Below are 21,942 nucleotides of genomic sequence, written 5' to 3'. Positions count from 1 at the left end.
TAGAAAAATTACAGAATGCAAGGTAAACATACAAAAAGCAACTGTATTTCTATATACTAGCAATTAACAACTGGAAATCAAAATTTTAAAAACTGTACATTTACAATATGAAAGAATGAAAGAAAGAAAAAAGAGAAATGCTTAGGTATGAATCTGACAAAAATCTGCAAGATTTATATGCTGAAAACTACAAAACATTCATGAAAGAAATAAAGAAAACCTAAATAGAGAAAAATACCATGGTCATGGATTGGAAGACTCGTTATTGTTAAGATGTCAATTTGATCTATATAGATTCAATACAATCCTAATCAAAATCCCAGCAGGACTCATAGTAGATATAACAACCTAAAATTTATGTGGAAAGGCAAAGATATTAAAATAGTCAAAGCAATTTTGATAGAAAAGAACATGGTTGGGGGTCTTACACTATGTGATTTCAAGAATTACTATAAAGCTGCAGTAATCACGGCAGTGTGGTATTAAAAGGGAAAGAGATAACCAGAATAAAGAGTCCAGATATCAACCCACACAAATATGATCAACTGATTTTGGGCAAAAGTAAAAAAGCAACTGAATGGATATATAATCTTTTCAACAAATGGTCCTGGATATCCACATGTCAAAAAATTAACATCAATCTATACTTAACACCTAACACAAATGTTAACTCAAAAAGAATCATAGACCTAACTGCCACATCTAAAATTTTAAAACTTCTAGAAGAAAAGATAGGAGAAAACAAGTAGGTTAAGCAAAGAGCTCTTGGATGTGAAACCAAAAGCACAATCCATGAAACTGATACATTAAATCCATGAAACTGATACATTCAACTTCATCAAATGAAAAACTTTTGCTCTCAGGAAGATACAGTTAAGAAGATAAAAAGAAAAGACATACACTGGGAGAAAACATTTGTAAATCACATATCTGACAGAGAACTTGCATTCATAATATACAAAGGACTTTCAAAATTCAACAGTTAGAAAACAGTCCAACAAAATATGGGCAATTAAATTGTGCTGGGACAATTCAGTACCCACTTGGAAAGGGGGGAAAATCTCCCCACTATCTCACATTATATGCCTAATTTAACTGCAAGTATATCATAAAGCTAAATTTAAAGAGCATAACGATAAAGCTCTGAGAAACAAATACATTACCTTTATGACTCAGGTTAAGGAAGGACTTCTTAAGGTAACAAAAACTCAAAAGCATTAACAATAAAGGAAAATACTGAAATACCTGACTACATTAAAATTAAGACCCCATGTTCAATGACACAGTAAAGAATGAAAAGGCAAATTGGAATGGGAGAAGATATCTGCAAAACTCACAAAGGGTTCATATCCAGAATATATAAAGGACTACTGCAAATTAATAAGGAAAGAGAGAAATCAAAAGAAAAATGGGCAAGAGATTTAACAGGCACTTCATAAAAGAGGTTATATGAATGTCTAATAAACATATAAAAAGGCACGTGACACTGTCATCAAAAAAAAAAAACCCTCAAACTTTACAAATAATGAGATACTACCACATACCACAGAATGGCTAAATAAATAAGACAAAAAGCAAGAATATGGTCCAAGGATGTGGGCCACCAAAAATTCTCATATAGTGCTAATGGGAGTGTATATTGTTTAAGAATATAGCATTCTCTAAGTTGAATATACACATAGCCTTATATGCCAGAAATTCTATGCCTAGGTATATGTCTTATAGAAATGCACGGTAATGTGCAACAGAAGACATGCTTATGAATAGTTGCATTGTTTACAACAGGCAAAACCTGGAAACAACCCAACTGTCCATCAACAGAATATGGATAAACTGTGGTATATGCATTCAGTGGAATACTATGAATAATCTTTAGCAATACATAACACAGGTAAATTTTTAAAATGAGATAGTTTGTGCACAAGAACCCAGACCCAAAGGAATATATGTTGTATGACTCATTTAATTAAACATGCAAAATTATACTGCTTTAGGGAGGAATAATTAGGTGGCAAAATTATAAAAGAAAACTAAGAAAGAGACTATAATAAAAGTCAGGGCTTCCCTGGTGGCGCAGTGGTTGAGAGTCCACCTGCCGATGCGGGGGACACGGGTTCGTGCCCCGGTCCAGGAAGATCCCACATGCCGCGGAGTGGCTAGGCCTGTGAGCTATGGCTGCTGAGCCTGCACATCTGGAGCCTGTGCTCCGCAATGGGAGAGGCCACAACAGTGAGAGGCCCGCATACCGCAAAAAAAAAAGTCAGATTACTGGTTACATTGTGGGGTGGGAGGAAACAGTTCTAATCACAAAGTGAGCACAAAGGGCGCTTGTGAGATGCTAGAGTGTTCTGTTTCTTGATCTGGGTAGTGGTTACATTTAAATAATTCATCACATTCTATATTTGTTCTACATATTTTAAATGAGTTATATTTCATAATTTTTAAAAGGTTACAAGAAAGGAGAAAAAGATCAGACATGAGTGCTTCAACATTCTTTCAAAATATCTATTAAAACACATTTGAACTAAGAGGAAACGTGCATCAAAAAATTGGAGGATGGACTTCCCTGGTGGCGCAGTGGTTAAGAATCCACCTGCCAATGCAGGGGACACGGATTCAATTCCTGATCCGGGAAGATCCCACATGCTGCGAGGCAATTAAGCCCATGCACCACAACTACTGAAGCCTGCGTGCCACAACTACCGAGCCCACATGCTGCAACTACTGAAGCCTGCGCGCCTAGAGCCTGTGCTCTGCAACAAGAGAAGCCACTGCAATGAGAAGCCCACCACACCGCAATGAAGAGTAGCCCCCACTCGCTGCAACTAGAGAAAGCCTGAGCACGGCAACGAAGACCCAACGCAGCCAAAAATAAATAAATGCATACATACACACATACATACATACATACCACTTTTTTTAAAAAAGGAAATCCTTAAAAAAAAAAATTGGCAGAAAAGACAGGCTCTGAAACAATATTTCAGCTTAAGAAAAGTAGCTTCCTTTGTTGGTTTGTCAAGATTCATTCTCCTGAACTAATGTTCAAAATGAAAATGAAAGTCTCCTCAATATTGGCAAAGAAAACTACTCACCCTTACACCCGTGCCCTTCCCCCAACTACCATTTGGATCTACAAGGGAATTAAGAATAAAAATAGAAATTTTATTACCAGAAATTGCGTTTGTGCAATGCAATCTGAAAACACTCAAACAAAATAATCTAGTTTCTATGTAAACAAAACACCAAAACCCTCACTGTACATATCTATCTTCCAAACTAATGATAAAAACTTGACATATAGCATTTTGTAACTGTTTTCTCATACGAAGACAAATATATTCTAAAATGAATAAATTATTATTTTTTGCACTTGTACAAGAAAACATGCTTCAAATCACTTGGGTAAGTCATATTCAAATCATTGATTCTCTAGAAAAACTACTGAGGGAAAAAAATGATACATTATTAGTTTAAAATATTTATGTAATTTACATTTTCCTCAACAAGTAATTATGCTAAGATACAAAAAAATATCTCAAGGTTTTATCATTGTTGTTTTATGAAAAATGTATATTTAGTAATTAATCGACTCAAATCACTCACTTTCACAGTAGATAATCTAAAATCATCACCTAAAATATTTTATATTTTATTTGTCAATACATGATTTGAGATAGGATGGGACAAGAAGTTTCCTTTCCCAAATCTGACTCTGGCTATTATAGGTACTTTGGTTTACATAAAATTACCAATGTATTAGCTATTTAGACTTGTTTATATGTGTCACTGTTTTGGCAACATGATCTGAATGAAAACTGAACCCCATGTTATCAAAAAACTATACATTTGGCTTTATTAGGCAGTTCTTAACACTGAATGACATCTCTGAATCCCCTCTTCACCTGCAACGTTTCTATTATTTCCTGTGTTGCTTATGTGTCATGCTCAGCAATCCTGCAAACTTTACTTCTATTTACTGAGTATGATTTAGACTTGTAGTACAACAGTAAAGCTGCTTTCGAGGTTGTCAGGGAAATGCAAATGCTAAAAACTTTATTAAATACCTTCCCTAAGAACCAACTTCTGTTCCTGAGCATTGAGGGAAGATGGGATTTAGTCCCCTCGGCAGAGAATAGGGTGGAACAGGTCTACCTCCAGCTGTCTCTTTAAAGTCAATGCTCTGATAGACCATCAGCAGAATGGTGCAAATGATAGATTTATTTTTCACGAAAGCCTTTGCCTGCCTGCATTTCAAGCACATATGTTTTTTTGGTTTTGCTTTTTTAAAGAATTCACCCTTCCTATGTCAAAGTGATTTGAATTGTCTAAACAAGTACTGATGGGAATGCAAGGCAAAAAGACTGTGGAAAGAAGCCTGTTTATTAGCTTAATTGCACTTGGGCAACTGACAGTAGACTGCCCCCACCCACCAAACCCAAAACCCACACACCCCTGACACAAACAAGAAAACACCTACAAACAATACAGCCAAACACTCTGGATTATAAACTTGCTAAAGTCAGAGACTATGCCTTATTTTTATTTACTCATTTCTAACACTTTTTAAATGGCTACTACTTACAGTCGGCCTTCTGTATCCATGGATCAAAACTACTTGGAAAAAAAAATTCCAGAAAGTTCCAAAAATCAAAACTTGAATTTGTCCCAGGCCAGCAACTATTTATATAGCATTTACATTGTATTTACAGCTATTTACATACTATTTACATTGTATTAGATATTGTAAGTCATCTAGAGATGATTTAAAGTATACATGAAGATGGGAGGATGTGCGTACGTTATACAAATGGCAAATACTACACCGTTTTATACAAGGGTCTTGTTGAGCATCCACAGATTTTGGTTGTCTGGCGGAGATGGGGGAGGGTGTCCTGGAATCAATCCTCCATGGATGCTGAGGGATGACTATACTGGGTATAAATACAGAACACAAACAAGGTCTGTATCTCCAGAGAGTTACTGAACATGACACAAATAAATTGAGTGTTACAAAGGAGAAGTTCAGAGTGCTACAGCCATCTATTAGGCTAACATAATACTACCTGGGGGACCAGGAAAGGTGTTCCAGAAAAAGAGATACTTAAGTCTTGTATTAGTTTTCTATTGCTGCATAACAAATTACCGTAAGTACAGCAGCTTAAAGCAACACTCATTTATTAGTTCACCAGTCTGTAGGGCAGAAGTCCAAGTATGGTACTGGCTGGGTTCTCTGCTCAGGGTAGCTCTTAAAGTGGAAACCAAGGTGTCAACGGGCTGTGTTCTCAAAAGGAGGCCTGACTAAGGGAAAAGGTCACTTCTATGCTCATTCAGGCAAAATTTGGTTCCTTGTAGTTGAGAGACTGAAGTTCCAATTTTCCTTCCTGACTGTCAGCCAGAAGGATCCCTCTGCTCCCACAGTCCCACAGTCTTTGGCATGTGGCCCCCTCCATCTTCAAAGTCAGCAGCAGAGAATCTGCCTCATATCACATTCCTTACTCCCTTTGTTTCTGACTCTAGATCCAGATTTAAAGAGTTCATGTCATTAGGTCTGGTCCATCCAGCTAATCTCACTTTCCTAAAGCCAGATGTCATAAACTCATCACAGAAGTGCCATCCTATCATATTTACAGTACAGGAGATATACAGGAGATGTACACCAGGGAATGAGAACTTTGTAGGCCATCGTAGAGTTCTGCCTGACATAAACTGCAATCTGCAGAATGAACAGAAATTGAGACAAGGTAAAGGGAGTTGGAGACAATGTGGGCACAACTGATATCCTGAGTCGGAAAAGAGCATGAACAACAGGGGAAAAAAGTATATATGACTGGTCTCCCCAATACCCAGCATGGTAAATGGCACATATTCATCAAGGGAATGAACCAACATACCAAATTATATCAAATTAGGCTATCAAGTATTTACTAAGGGCTTATATACTTACAGCTACAAGAGAAAAGCTAAGAACTTTGCTGTAATAGTAACCCACTGGGCAGAAATGAGGGGTGTCAAGCCAGGGGAGACAACATGGGCAGAAAACTGAACTGGACATTAACAAATCCAGGCTCTTAAGCTATTTCTGCTAAATGGAAGTGACCAAATAAACTCCAGGGGTCTTATTTTTGCCTCATCTATAACAGATGATGTAACTACTAGACCTCCAAAATCCATTTCCAGTGCTATCTGTCTTACACAGTGGAAGGCATGATTCTTGCCCTGGCGCAAATTCTATTTAAGAAGTTTTGAATCTAGTATTAATTCATGTTGTAATCTAGATATTGCTCTATCAGTAGTAATATTAAAAAGACAAGTCCACAGAGCATCCTATTCTAAATACTGAATTTACTCTCTTCTACAAATTTAGCAGTAATCAGATACTCCTAGGCTAAGACTTACTTGCTTTTCATAAAAAAATAAAACACCAAAATTACATATCAATACCAGGTCTTATAAGAGTAAGAGGGAGCAGAGGTGATGCCATCTATGATTGGGCAATTTTGTTTTTGGTTTCTTTTTTATTTTTTTGGCCACACCTTGCAGCATGTTGGATCTTAGTTCCCTGACCATGGATCGAACCCATGCCCCCTGCAGTGGAAGCGCAGATTCTTAACCACTAGACTGCCAGGGAAGTCCCTGATTGGGCAATTTTAATTATCAAATGCAACACCAGTGTTTTGAAAACTAATGTACAGAATTTCTTTTTAAAAAATACTGCTGGACTACAATAAAAAATTGCCATTTCACAAAATATGTAAGGTGTAAGTGTGAAAACATTCAGTGGAATGTCAGTCAGCTGTTTCAATCAATAAAATGCTTCTCAATGGCTTTTCCAGAGCTATGTATATTTTTAATAGGCATATTTCCCTGAGTTGAAGAGACAGAGCTGACAGTCTGGGGAGAAAACCAGGATTAGAATTCTCAGGACAGAGTAACAGAGAGGAGAGGATGGTACAAGGAGAGAATCTCAGAGACCTGCAGAATATCCCTTCGTGTACTCCACTGAGTACTGAGCAGCACATGACGTGTGTAAGAATACCACTGGAGACTCATGAAAAGAAGCATCCAAAATAATTAAAGCAGTGTTTCTCAACCTTTTTTTCCTTATCACCCTGACCCAAGAGCCTTTTTAGATTTTTTTCTCCCTAATTGCCCCCATGAAATTTTAATACCACTGTATACCTAATTTATACACTTCGGCCCTTTAGAGGGCCACAAATCATGGTACTATGTAAGATTTTTCATATATACGCACACACACATGCATCCCAACAAAAAACACAATTTTTGCCAAGTTGGAGGTGATATCATCATCAATGAGAACGCACGCATTAGACGGAACAGTGCCTGCTTCGCACACAGGAAACAGTGTCCTGTTCCTACCAGTCAAACCAGAAAAACTCATCACTCCCAGAACCTTGGATAAAGTACTCAGGAAAAATTATCTCAGGAGTGGAGAATAATTAGCCTATTTTGAAATTAAATAACATTTATAGTAGGAACGAAATTTATAAAATATGGATAAATCTGCAAAAGATGTAAATGTGGAATTACAAAATTTGCTGAGGGAAATTAAAAATGACCTAAATAAATGGAGAAATATAACTTGTTCATAGGTAAGGAGAACCAATATTGTTAAAATGTTGATTTTTGCCAATTTCATCTATAGATCAACACAATTCCAATTTCCTTTTTCCCCAAAAGACTGACAAACTGATTCTAAAAATTCACACAGAAATGCAAAGGACCTAGAATAGGCAAAACAATTTTTTTTTTTTTTTGCTGTACGCGGGCCTCTCACTGCTGTGGCCTCTCCCGCCGCGGAGCACAGGCTCCGGACGCGCAGGCCCAGTGGCCATGGCCCACGGGCCCAGCCGCTCCGCGGCATGTGGGATCCTCCCAGACCGGGGCATGAACCCGTGTCCCCTGCATTGGCAGGCGGACTCTCAACCACTGCGCCACCAGGGAAGCACAAGGCAAAACAATTTTGAACAAGAAAAAAGTTGGTTTCAAGACTTATTATAAAACTATAGTATCATAATGGTGTGGTATTGATGTTGAGCTACACAAATACATCAATGGAACATAACAGAGTCCATAAATAGAGCTACACATATATCGACAATTGACTTTTGATAAAAATGCAAAGGCAATTCAGTAAAGAAAGTATAGTCTTTTCAACAAAAAAATTGTTTTCTGACCACGCCTTGTGGCTTGTGGAATTCTCAGTTCCTCGACAAGGGACTGAATCCAGGCCGTGGCAGTGAAAGCCCAGAATCCTAACCACTAGGCCACCAGGGAACCCCCCTTTGCAACAAGTATTTTAACAACTGGATATATCCATATGTAAAAAAGTGAACTTTGACATACACCTTGTACCACATGCAATTATTAACTTGAAATAGGCTGTAGATCTAAATGTAAAATTTAAAACTATAAACTTCTAGAAGATATGAGAAAATCTATGTGACACCAAGAGAGACTTTTTTAGACACATCACCAAAACAAAAATCCATAAAAGAATAAAATTGATAAATTGGACATCATCAAATTTTTAAACTTCTGCTCTCCAAAAACACTCAGAAGAGAGTGAAAATAAAGCCACAGATTGAGGACTTGTGTCCAGAACATATAAAACTCAAAAGTAAGAAAACTATCCAATAAGGGAAAAAACAAGCAAAAACATTTGAAAAGACATTTCACCAAGGATACAAAGATTGCCAAGAAGCAATGAAAAGATGCTCAACATCATCAATTATCTCAGAAATGCAAATTAAAGCCACAGTGAGATACTCATCTATTAGAATGTTTAAGATTAGAAAAGACTAATCATACCAAATATTGGCAAGATGTGGAAAAAACTGTAGTTCTCATATCCCGTTGGTGGGAATGTATAATGGTATAACCAGTTCGGAAACAGCTGGCAGTTTCTTAAAAAGTTAAACATATACCTACCATATGGTTTGACCGTTCCACCAACATATATTTACCCAAGAGAAAGGAAAGCATATGTTCATACAAAGACCTGTAGACATGCCTTCACAGTAGCTTTATTTGTAATAGATGAAAAAGAAAAACAACTCAAACTCTATCAACAGGTGAGTGGATAAACAAATTGTGTATATTGAGACAACTGAATACTATTCAGCAACAGAAAGTAATGAACTGTTAACACATGCCTCAACATGGATGAATCTCAAAATAATTATTCTGAGAGAAAAGAGCTAGATAAAAGGAGGACATATCGTATAAAGCTCTGGAAAATTTAAATTAATCTATAGTGACACAAAGCAGATCAGAGGTCAGGGGCAAATGGAATCCTTTGGGAATGATGGGAATGTTAACTATCTTGATTGTGGTGATGGTTTCACAGGCACATACCCACCCATGTCAAAACTTATGAAATTATACACTTTAAATATGCAATTTATTGCATGTCAATTATACCTCAATAAAACTTAAATAAAAATAGGCAGAGGTGCTAGATGAGACTTACCAGGCCAATCGGTAATTTCAGCTCAGGCTGAAATTTAGGACACAATCTATGACATTTTTACTATTCTATATAACTATCATTATTTACCCACCACCAATTTATACAAACATGTCCACTAAAATTGCTTCAAATAAAGAACTTAGAGGACATTTAGTCTATTTGGGAAGTTGATAACATATTTAAATAATCCATAATAAATCCCAACATTCTAAGTTTTGCTTCCATGCATTCGCCTTCTGAGTCAGCCTACACTCTGTTTATGGAGTATGTATCCCTCTAAATAAACCTTTTACTTAAAAAATAAATTAATTAAAGTTTTGCTTGCCCACCAGAATGTCTGTTTACTTGGTGAATTTATCTCATTTATTACCAATTAGCAATAAAGACTAATAATAATCCAAATGCCCTCCAAAAGGGGGACTGGTTAAATAAATTGTTATAAACACCTAAGCGTAGAACTATGTGATTATAAAGAATAAGGAAGCTCTCTCTAGACTGGTATGGACTGATTCCCCAAATATACAGGATGAAAAAAAGGAAAATGAAGAAACATATATGCCAAATAAAAAACAATGAATGGAATACAAAGATAAATCACCACCAGTTTCTAGCTGAAAAAACAGCTGGTTTCATTAGACAAAACCTCCTTTGTTTCAGGACCAGCATAACAGCCATTTAGTCACAATGACATGGAACATACGCTCATTTATGGATCTTGGAGGGAACAAGAACATTGGTGAAGAAAATTTAAAAATCTGAGGCTGAAATCTAGAAGCACTGGCAAGAACAGAGGAGAGGTGCAGTTTCTGGGGATGGAGAAACTACAGGGCAACCCTCTCCAGGGTGGAAGCCGACCTGGTTCTTCTCTCTTCACTACCTCCCCGGTTTCACTCCATGCTCCGTGGAAGCCAGCTGGGAACTGGGTGGGTACACTTGAGATGGGGCTGGAGGTTTGCGGGCCACAATACTAATTACTGTAACTACAGAAGACCATGTACACACATACAGTTTTGGGACAGAGAGTTCATATAACCTCAAGTAACTGAGTGAGGAGGTTTTTAAGAACCTCTCCAGAAACATCAACAGCTTGGTGTACTGACAGCCAGCAGAAGCGACTTGTGGTCACAAGAAAGATTTATTAAAGATTAGAGCACTTCTTGCTAATGTCTAGAAAAGACTAGAGAACACTGTGAAGAATGAGGGTGGGTGGAATTCAGGCAACCTGTGTAAACTTATGGTTTACTACTTTGTGTAAACTGCCAACTATCTTATTACAATAATAATGAAAACAAATGATCTCCTTGTGTGATGTACATACACATACATGTATGTATTTGCCAAACACTTTATCTGACAAAGTAAAAGCAACATCATTTCAATGATCCCAGAAAGTATTTTTGAAAGCTTAGAAGATGTTAATAATTTTGAAGACTACTTTGGCAAAATCAATACCAAAATATTCTGAATAAAAAAGTACATCTAAATTCAGAAACCAATATGTAAAATATACAAGGTAGCATTTTCAAAATTATCAAGTTTATATGATACAGGCAAGATCTACTGACTAGCTCTTAATCAATTCTTTTGAGTTTAAAAAGGGTCACAGTCACAGAAGTCATAATCTAAGACTTCCTGTTTTAAACACTAAAAACGGTGTTGGCTAGATTATAATTACCCCCAGTCTGACACTACTTCGAATGATGTTTTTAACCAGCCAAAGAACATGGCACTAAGGGAGGCTTGTTTATTCACTCATTTGCAATGCTAAAATTTTAATAGCACTTGACTATGAAAATCAGGATCACATTTGCATTACAGTTTAAAAGGTAGGAGTCCACACAGAATGTGGACATAACTTTTAGGGGGAAAAATCCATTTTTTAACAATTATTGCTTTATGGCACTATTTGGCAAAAGAAAAAATATTTCTCTCCAATTTACTTTTTTATTTCCCGGCTTCTGTCAAATCTACATAGGTTCAAATGTCTGTTCTGCTACATACTTTCTAAGTTTTAGTTCTGTCACCTATTGGTGGGATGGAAATGTTAACCTACCAACTTTACAAGATTGCTGTGTGAGTTAAAGGCAGGTACCATAAAAATGTTTAGGTACATCACTGTCTCTGAAATAAAGGCTATAATTAACACCAATTTCTATCACTGTGGATTAAGAAAAACAATTTCTGCTTGTAGAAAATTTTCTTACAAAGTCATACCTTTCCTCTGAAATATGTTATTAATATTTCAAATTTAATTACTTGGGCTCCACAACATGGCATGGCATTAAGTTCTGGTAAATCCTAGGGAAAGTCATTTATTATTATTATTTTGGCCACATAAACCTGAAAATACAAATGAAACCTTCTGGGCAAAAGCAGGAGGTCATTCAAGGTCACTTGGAATTTTTAGAGCATCCCAAATTTGGGGTGTGAAAAAAACATGAAGGCCATTAATGTAATCCCACACATTTTACAAAAGAAAAGTGAGTCCTAATAAGTGAAATGGATTTGTTCATGTAGCATAAAGGTAAGAAGATAGAAGCACTTAGGTCTTACAACTTATGCTCCAACTGTTCTTTACATTATGTATACCAATCTGCCTTTAAATTTTTTTGACCGTTTCACCTGTTTGTTTTACAGTGCTTCTTCCATATCCAAGTGACTTATTCTTCTAAAAGTTTGCTATTTCAACTATTTTTAGGCAATAAAAAATCTTCTTCTACTAGGTTACCTACCCAAACAACTATTTCCCTTTTATTCCTTCATGAAAATGCTGATTTTCTCCAGATACGGAGTGCGATATAATCACTGATGATAAGCCTCTCACCCTAGGGGATGAACCAGGTGATGAACAATGACTGATCTAAGCAAAAAGTTAATCCCCTTCTACCTCTGCTGGTGGACTGGTTTACAGTGGGCTTGTAACCGAGGAAACTCAGCGGGAGTTTTGTGGGGATTCTGGAAAAGATCTTTTTGCTTGATTAAAAAAGAAAAAAAGGAAATGTACAGGGAGAATTTCCTTTCCACTTTCTCTGGCTGTTTGTCTTGAGTGCAGGATACAGCAATCATTTCTTTACCAGGAGGAGAAAGCCAAGAGTCTCACAGAGAAGCTCACTCAGAGATATGACATTACTGTCTTAACCAATCCCCCACCAATTACCTTGTTCTGGATTAAATTACTATATAAGCAATAAACCTATATTTACTCAGTCAACTACTTGTGGCCCAAAGCCTCCAAATATAAAACTCCAGTATTTTCTGGTGAAATCATCTCAGCTAGCTTCTACAATAAAAGACTTCCTTCTCAGACCAAATAATATGAATATGTAATATTTTATATTAGTTTTTTAAAAATCAATTAGGTGTGTTACTAAGAAAGATGCTATTTAGTGGTCCACAGTATTCAGAACTTCAGGATATGACTCAAGAAGCTAACCTAAAATAATTAACAATGTTTACTTAACAGTATAGAGTATAGAACCAAATGTGAGCTCTTTTACCCACTCTAAAATTTTACAAAAATAACTGCAAAAAATGTAAATTTCAAAAAGTCAGCTGTTATTCTCAAATACTCATTTAAATAAATCTATTTTAGAAAAACACCACTGTCGCACTGACATAAAGCTTAAAAATATTTTATTACCTATCAAGAGTGAGTGGGTTTTATATTACAAAACAGTTAAGTTTTATTACACACACCTGCACATACACAAACATACATACCTGCCTCTTAAAACTCTATGCGATTCCTTATCATAGAGGACAAAAATAGAAAAACAAAAACTACCATCCTAAATTAGAACAATGGCCAAAGACTTAACACATCTGATAATTATGACTATACTCTCAACTGTGAAGAGTCACACGAGAAAAGCAACTGTAAAAAAATTTGTCAAAAACCCATGAATCACTGAAGACAAAGTCACTCTCATACTGATTTGAAGCACTAACCAGACTTTTAGTTCTAAGCTTGGTTCTAAGTTTCAGAGCAAGAGAACAAGCTAGGAGATGTTAAGAAACGATGTTTTAAAAGTAAGCAAGGAAAGGAATCTATAAGGAGAAAAGCAGAAGCTAAAAGTCATAAAAGTTAGGGGGTCACACACTAGTTACAGATAACACAATACCTCCCAAGGACATCACAGGAGAATAAACTGATGCTCAAACATGATTTTTTGAGCATAAAATTTTAAAAACTTAAGATAATTTGATTACTATGGCAGAAAAGCAGTTGGCTATAATGAGACTTTGTAATGATGGAGAAATTAACCATGGTAAGTAGGATTATAGTCCAAACTTTCTCACCAAGATGAGATTTGTTAGTTCTATTTAAAACAAACAAAAAATACTAGAGTTAAACAGAACAGAAAGCCTTTTTCTCCTTTTCCTTAGTCTATACCCCTATAGTTATTTTCTGTCTTACAGAAAGCAGACTCTCTAGAACACCCCAGTTACGTAAAGTGACCAGCGCCCCGTTTAAAATAAATCCTGAACTAGGTGCATGTTTCCAATAAATGTAAACTTAAATGCAATTCACTTAGGAATGTTTAAGGAAAAAAAAATGTAATGATGAACAATTTTAGTTAAAGATTCAAATCTATTCAGTTAATTCAACCTTTAAAAATAAGATAAATACCTCTTTTATCTACTTAACATCAAGTGGTCACAATAGTACTGTCCAAAAGAATGAGGGAAAAGATGAGAGTTGGAGATCAGCTGGCAGAGCACAGCTTTCTTAGAACTGGCCAATCCATTCCAGGTAATCTGTTTTGCTGTTGCTATAGGGACCTTAGGAATCATGACCTCTCCCTACTCTCCATCATTCAGAGAACTGAATTATGTATGAAAAAGATACTGAAAACAGTCACTTCCAGTAAAAACATATACATTAATAAATTTGATCTTATTATAGTTAATTATATATTTTCAGCCTCAGTTTAGTAAATTAAAAAACGTCTGGCCACTGGAGAAACATATATGGAAGGAAATTATCCATACGCCCACTCTTTCTAAAACTGTCCGTCATGTCAGTCCTGAACGTTAAATCCACTGTATCTTTAAAAGTCTGAGGAATTTTCAAACAGTATGTCTTTATTTGCTGCGAGACCCCAAACAGATGAGTCTTTGTGTATAATGTTATTCACAGAAAGCAAATTTGATCTCACAATCAAGTTAGATATATTATAAATTTTATAGACATGTCTCTTCTTTCAAGTTCACAAAAAAAGAAAGAACCCTCATCTGAAATACACACAAGTATTTAACAGTGAAGTGTCATGATGTCTATAACTTACTTTCAAATGGGATTCAGCAAAAGAAAGAAAAAAATATATGTGTAGTATAAATATAATCTGTGTAAATATGGGAGAGAAAGCTAATGTGGTAAATGTTATCAATGCTGGATATAAGTGGAGGTTATATGGGTATTCAAAGTCTTTTTTCAACTATTCTGTGAAAATTTTCGAAGTACAAAGTTGGGGGAACAAAAAACCCGCATTGGCTCCTAGTTCTCCTGTGTTTTAGTCATTACCCTGAATATATGTCCAGTCCCTTCCTGTTTGCTTCAAGACCCTTCTACCCTCGTTTAAAACAGCTGTTACAGAATTGTGTTATGCCTTTTAACAAAAATCATAACTCTAGAAAAGTAGGTTTCAAGGCTGGTATCAGTGAAACTGTTTTACCTGAAAGTTAACATCTTCTTTCTTAAATATTAGTGCTCGAACTTCATCAGGATCTCCATTAAATATAGCTTGCACCAGTGATGGCTAAAATACAAGAGAGTAATAAAAACATTAATCACACCACATGGATGATTCTAAAGCTATTTCCACATAACTTTTAAATCTAAAAATTTTCTTCCCTATCATGATAATCACTTGGCTTTTGACATGAACCAAGTTTCATGAAGTCAAATCATATGAAAGTACAGGATTCCTCCTTGGAAAAAAGGCCTAATTAAAAAAAAAAAATCAATACCGTATGACCAAAATTAGGTAGCATAAGCATAATCAGATTTTATTTTATATGAGTGGAGGCCTTTTGAATATACATACGGTAAAAAGAAAGTCTCTTCCAAATACAAGTGTCACATCTCAACATCTATTTGTGGGATATAACTTGTCAAACAAGTAGTTCCTAGCCCATGTGGAGGCCCACGAAGGCCTCCTTGAAAAGTTCTGTTTGGGGCACCAAAACAACTTGCGTGGGTTAGTATTACATGTATAAAGATAAAAACCCAAAGAAAGAAAATCTGGAAGTTGATGAAAATCACTACTATTCAAAGACCAAAAATTACTGTAAACCTGAATAACATGAAGAGGCAGACACATGAACATCTAAATATAACAAGTTCTTAATCAACGACACAGCCTCCCTGATAAGGTATCATATTATACTAGTCAAACAAGAAGTCAATTGACAACAGCATTAAAAATAAGATTAAAGATGAAGTCTGACTCTTTTTCATGTAACAGCCTTGCATGTAAATACATACAATTCATTACAGAAAAGGCTGTGCCTCGGTGTTGCTGGCAGTAGTCAACCTTTCCTAAAACATACAGTCCCTCATTCCTGTTACATCGGTTTTTAAAACCACTAAGTGAAAACAGAAATGTGGTTGCTATAACTACTATCCTCAAATTATTTTTAAAAGTCTTTTTAAGAGATTAAGAGATAAAGTCTGAAATGTTATTTAAACATCTGAATAAGTGAAAATCAGAAATGTGTGCATTCATTTACAAGTAATATTGCATCATATTCACACACCTATACTGCTTTAATTTGGGTTTTTAATGAAACTAGTGCAAATTACATTTATTCTTAAAAAATAAAATTTACCCTACTAGTTCAGTAGTATACAGTAAACATAAACTCTCATATCTTACCAATACACTTCCTGAAGGTGGAGAATGTAGGGACTTATTTTCCTGTGGCAACTTAGAAATGAATGCAGGAGACTCATCTTCTACCTCCTCCAAAACAACAATACACACTCGACTCATTCGCTCTTTTAAAAAACTGAATTCTAAGCTATGTGATAAAAGTCACAGTTGGAAGAGCACAAGTAGTTTTTCCTCCTCTTCTGTACAACACTTAGAATCATTCTCTGAACAGCGCAGCTGGTTTTTTAAAGTTAATAAATACTATCGGAAAAAGTGAAGTTTAAAATTATAACTACATACTTGTAACTTACTAAGAAAACAATTCTGTTATTTTCTGTTGGGTTACTGTAAAACTCAAAAGAAATTTGACATCAGCCTGTCAATAACTAAAACTGAGTCCAGGACAAGCTCATTTAAAAATATTTTTCCCCTACCAAAACAGTCATCACATCCCTCTGTTTCATAGAAATTTACTTGCATAAAAAGATCACTGTCTGGGTGACATCAACACACGCTGCAGAATAAGATGAGAAACAACTGCTGTGACAGAGAAGATCGCAGCTGTACCCGCTCTTGCCTGCAAGGTCATATAGTTACCAGTAGCTGGCTTGCTTATAATTGAAAACAAAAAATAAAATCTCATTGTTCTGTTTCCACTTCTAATTTGTCTTCATTTCTTCAGCTTCACTGGTTTAATGCTGATACTATCCAGAAAAAAAATACATCGAGAGCTCAATACAAATGCTCAAAATGTTGCTCAGAGGTTGACAATTCTTTCTGTGTTTGAGAAAGAAAAAAAAAACAAACAACACTCTGCATTAATAGCAAAGCTGCAGTACATTTACATGCGATGAGTCAGACCACAAGAGACAATAGGACTCTTGGTACTAGAATATGGCTTGAATAATCCAGATATTCCATATAAGAAACAGTTAGCTTTATTCCCATCGACAGCATAGGCAAGGCAGAGCGTTCATTCTTCCTCCATCAGGCAGTGGTCTGTAGCTGCTCCAGCAAAAGGACACAGGCACCAGGCAGAAATGGTGTTAGCGGAGAATCCGAATGGAACAGGCAGGCTGCGAAGGAATTAGAAGGCATCTGAGCTCAAATTACTGCTTCAGGCTTTTCATTTTTAAAAAAGAGAAGGGGAAAAAAAACCCAGTAGTTTATCATTCCAGTGTTTTCTTTGATCTCCACATGAATACAGCTTCCATTAAAGACTCTTCATTCAGAGGAAGAAACAGCAGACTGTGCATCTTCTTTGAGCCAACTACTTTATTCAATCATCTGCCTCTGTGCCAGTATAGTTTCCTTCCACTGTGAAAACCGCTACAGTTACCCTTTTCAGTCGATTTCAGATGCTTTCCTGTTCCTCAGATGATCTTGCAAAATGCCACTGACACCTTCAAATGAGTAGGTCCTTAAAAAATAGAGAACCTCAGGATCGGCGCCACAGTAGCATTTCAACTGAGCAACAGTCTGAAGAGCAAAGACTGCAGAACCGCAGAATGAAATGCCTAGTAATGCTCACATGTTACACTTACCAGAGAGCTGAGCTACTGCTCAGGATGCAACTTCCTCTAGCAGGAGAAAAAAAATAGTGCATTTGGACAGCCTTCACAATGAGAAGGTTCATGCCAGTTCTGTGACTAATCCAGATCAAACTAAAAAACTTTGTAACTGAAAAATGAGTGCGCTTTTAACATTTTCCACGAAAAGCCACAAGGAAATCTGGTGTACTGCCTCTGCTGACTAACACTGGTTTTAGCAAGTAAACAATTCCAAACAGCTTAACTGCTTTCATATGTTACAAAATAGCAAATGTTTAACCCTATAGTGACAGCTGCAGTGATAATGTCTGCAGTGAATCCATAAAAGAGAACTAGAGATAAAGAAGCATTTTATGAGAATATAAATACCATGAACCTAACGTTTTCTTTTTCTTATTTTACCAAGACCATCTTCAATCTACTAGATGTTATTTTCAAGAATGCACAAAGTTTAAACAAAAGAAATTTAAGATTTACTAACAATTTCTAAGTTGTCGAATTTAAACAACCAAGTCATATTTTGAAAGGGAAAAATAAAAATTTCATATTTTAGAAATTATAATTGTAAAATTCTATTGATCACTTGAATTTCACAAAAGAAATAATTCTATCTTCCCATCTGGATGTGGAATAAAGCCTTAAATCTGTTAAATAGCTATGTAAAACTATTGTTTCAAGTCCTTGGTAGTGAAAAGGCACAGGGTAACCAAAGCAAAGAATCTTCTCCCTTCCTAAAAAATTAATTATCCCAAGCTACAAATAAGTGTCAAAACAACCAATTTGGGCTTCTCTGGTGGCACAGTGGTTGAGAGTCCGCCTACCGATGCAGGGGACATGAGTTCGTGCCCCGGTCCAGGAAGATCCCACATGCCGCGGAGCGGCTAGGCCCATGAGCCATGGCCACTGAGCCTGCGCGTCCGGAGCCTGTGCTCTGCAGCAGGAGAGGCCACAACAGTGAGAGGTCCGCGTACCGCAAAAAAAAAAATTTATTGTTGGCTTTCTCTGTTTCCTCCCTGCTTCTCTGCTTATTCAAGGATGGGGATATTTCCCCACAGGAAAACTACAAAGAAAATACCATGACCTCCTCAACCTTTGTTCTTTCTTCTATCAACCAGCATTCTTATTAATAAACATAATATTATTGAACATTTGTGATGTGCTAGGTGCTATACATTCTCATTTAATACTCACAGTGACCTTGCTACACTGCCATAGTATAGAAGAAAAAACAGACTTAGAAATTAAATATTATATCCAAAGTTAGGCAAATTAATAAAGTTGTACCTAATTACAAACACATGCTCTTTCTAATCTACTCTGCTTCCACTGATTGTACGTACACACTCTCCTGAGAGGTTTGCAACCTATAATTGCAAAATAGACTGTAAAAGTGATTTTAAAAGATAAACAATGTATAATGATTGCAAAAAGTTTAGGTAACAAAGGAACATACTATTTACTGTGATAATATTCCCAAACAAGTTATTTTTAAATAGGTACTTCAGGGCTAGTGTTACCTCACACGTTTAAGCCAGTTGACTTACCAAAAAAAAAAAAAAAAAGACCAGCATGATATAGATAAATAAGAGTGCCAGAATTTAACAACAAAAGCCATTAAGTATCAGTTTATGAAAAAACCTGTAAGCCTAACATAACTGTACCAAGATACTATGCTTAAAATTCGGTTACTTTAAAATATATAAATGGTTTTAAGCCAAGTTAAAGACATGCAAATATTTTGACATACAAAAATGATGTTAACTGTCACCACAGGGCTAAATAAAAAATATCACCTTGATGTCTGAAGTATCTGAAAACGAAACCACTATAGTAACAATATCCTATATTCTACTGTCTCTGTCAGGGTTCTGCCCCACCCACCCCCAAACAAAACCTCTTTTTATATGGACAATTTTAACTTGTTCTAAAGTATCCAGTGTATAAGTTCACCTACTTAGACTTAAGCAGGTACATCCTATTTTCCTGTTTAGGTCAACTTCCATACTTAGGTTTTTCCCAACCAGAAAGCAAGCTCTTTGAAGGCAGGGGCTGTGTTATACACATATTTTTTCCTTCCAATTTTTTCCATCTGTAAATGATTTCATTGAAATAAATTATATTATGTTACAAGAACTCTGGAATAGAGTAGCAAAATTACAAAAGACAATGGGGGGAGGATTCATATGCTTTAACCTGTAAACATGGGAGGCTTTAAAGTGCAACAGAATGAGTTCCATGCCCTCTAGTGGGAGAGCAACTTAAATGTATTCAATGTAAGTTGACAGCATATAAAACAATTATGCTGAATGTCAGCTAACACTACGGGCTCAGGAGTCAGCCTACCTGGAGTTCAAATTCTGATTCCATTATATATTAGCTGTGTCCTTGGGCAAACTACTTCAATTCCCTGAGTCTAAATTTCTTAGACTTCCAAGAATAATAATCTCCAGAGATTTTTACCTAGGAGACATACTGTAACAGCACAGTGTTTGAGAAGATAGGCTTTGTAGCCAAACTAATCTAATCGGGCTTCCCTAACAAATCTAACTGTGTGACCTTGAGCAAGTCATTTAACCTTCCTGTGAATCATTTCAACATCTATTAAAGAACTGAACAGAATCTACTTTATAGTGTTATTAATAGTGAAGTTTAAAATAAAGATAATATTATTATTACAGATATTTAGGAGAGTTGAAAAGATATCTTTTGTGAAGACACAGAGTAAAAAAAAAAGGGCTACTGACAACCTCCCCCTACTGGTGAGGTGATTCAGACTAGTGTCTGGAGAGCCCATTCAGTTACTAAGTCCCCACCATTTTCAGGCCTCTAGAGAGACTTCAGAAGCTAGTCCTTACACTCCAGTGTGTTTATTAAGTGTTACTGGGGGAGGGTGCAGTAAACTTAGGCAAGAAGTAAGACTACAGGGTTCTGCATTCCTCCACATTCATTGTATTTTACAGTCTAGGGAAAAAGAAAGGGTAAAAAGGACTGGCCCATAATATATTAAATTACAAACAATACTGACATATTATATATAAGTTAACAGCACCATATAACACTGTTTTATATCTCCTCCTGAAAAAGACAGGCCCCCTAGTTTCAAGGAACTCACATCTTAAAGGAAAAGGACACAGGTAAATAAGTATTTAAGAAATTAGGAATGGAGAAAGTGGAGAAAAGTACTCGTGATGAAAAATTATTGACAATAATTGTGCAAATTTAAATTCACACAACTTAAGTTTTTGTTGTTGCTTCTTTTTTCAGCTGAACAATGGCAAGGGGATGTGGTTTTTTCTTGAGGCATTTACTTTTTAGGCCAAATTAGATTAATTTTTTAATAGGCTAACAATTTCAACCCTGGCAACTTGATAATCCTTCCATTCTTTATACTAAAATGTACCCGATCAAAAGCTTACTCCTACTCTTCACACAGAGTCTCTTAATGGAAAAGCTGGTTTAAAACCTTCATTTTACTGATAAAAAACATCCTGAAAGATTATTTTTAGGTTCCCAATTTTGTTACAACAGAATTCCTTTTTTTGACACACATGATTTTTCCTTTCTGCATAGAGAGTCAACCCAAAGCTCGTCTTATCTCTTACAAATCTGTGAACTCCAGATTGATTACTATAGAATAAAATATCTTATTTAGGGTATGCTAAGTGGTTACTCTGTGCCAAACTAGTCTCTGAGTATTAAAAAATAAAAAGCTTATGGGATAAGTGAATTCAAATCATGTTTCAGAAACATTTCTCATAGTTCAAGGATCTTGAACAATCCTCTTGAGTTACATGCCTCAGCAGTCCATATACTTTAGAAAAAGTCTTATGAACAGATTTAAAAGCAAATGGGGGTGCAAGGAAAGGGGGGGATCAAGAAACAGCTGCTCTCTAGGCTACTGGTCAGATTTCCTTGTGATCAGTACAGCCACCGCAAAAATGTCACTGTATGTTTTTAAAATGATGAATTCAAAATCCTTATAAGAGATCAGATTTAATTCTCTATGTGTAATGTATTTATCAAC

The 21,942-nt window shown here is 35.9% G+C and overlaps 1 protein-coding gene across 1 annotated transcript in view; it reads right to left on the bottom strand.

The window, feature by feature from the left end:
- Positions 1 to 16,649, bottom strand: part of ANKRD28 (ankyrin repeat domain 28) — a 123,440-nt gene extending 106,791 nt beyond the window's left edge. Inside the window, exons 1-2 of the mRNA XM_082654066.1 lie at positions 16,372 to 16,649; positions 15,169 to 15,252 (exon numbers count right to left, since the gene is read on the bottom strand). Of these exons, the coding sequence (XP_082510192.1) occupies positions 15,169 to 15,252; positions 16,372 to 16,488 (201 nt within the window). The 5' untranslated portion in view covers positions 16,489 to 16,649. The remainder of the gene's footprint in view (positions 1 to 15,168; positions 15,253 to 16,371) is intronic.
- Positions 16,650 to 21,942: the final 5,293 nt, after the last annotated feature.

Source organism: Grampus griseus, assembly GCF_964374135.1.
Source record: "Grampus griseus genome assembly, chromosome: 5".
NCBI lineage: Eukaryota > Metazoa > Chordata > Mammalia > Artiodactyla > Delphinidae > Grampus > Grampus griseus.
Note: the sequence above shows the minus strand (reverse complement) of the source record. Positions and strands in the feature narration are given on the sequence as shown.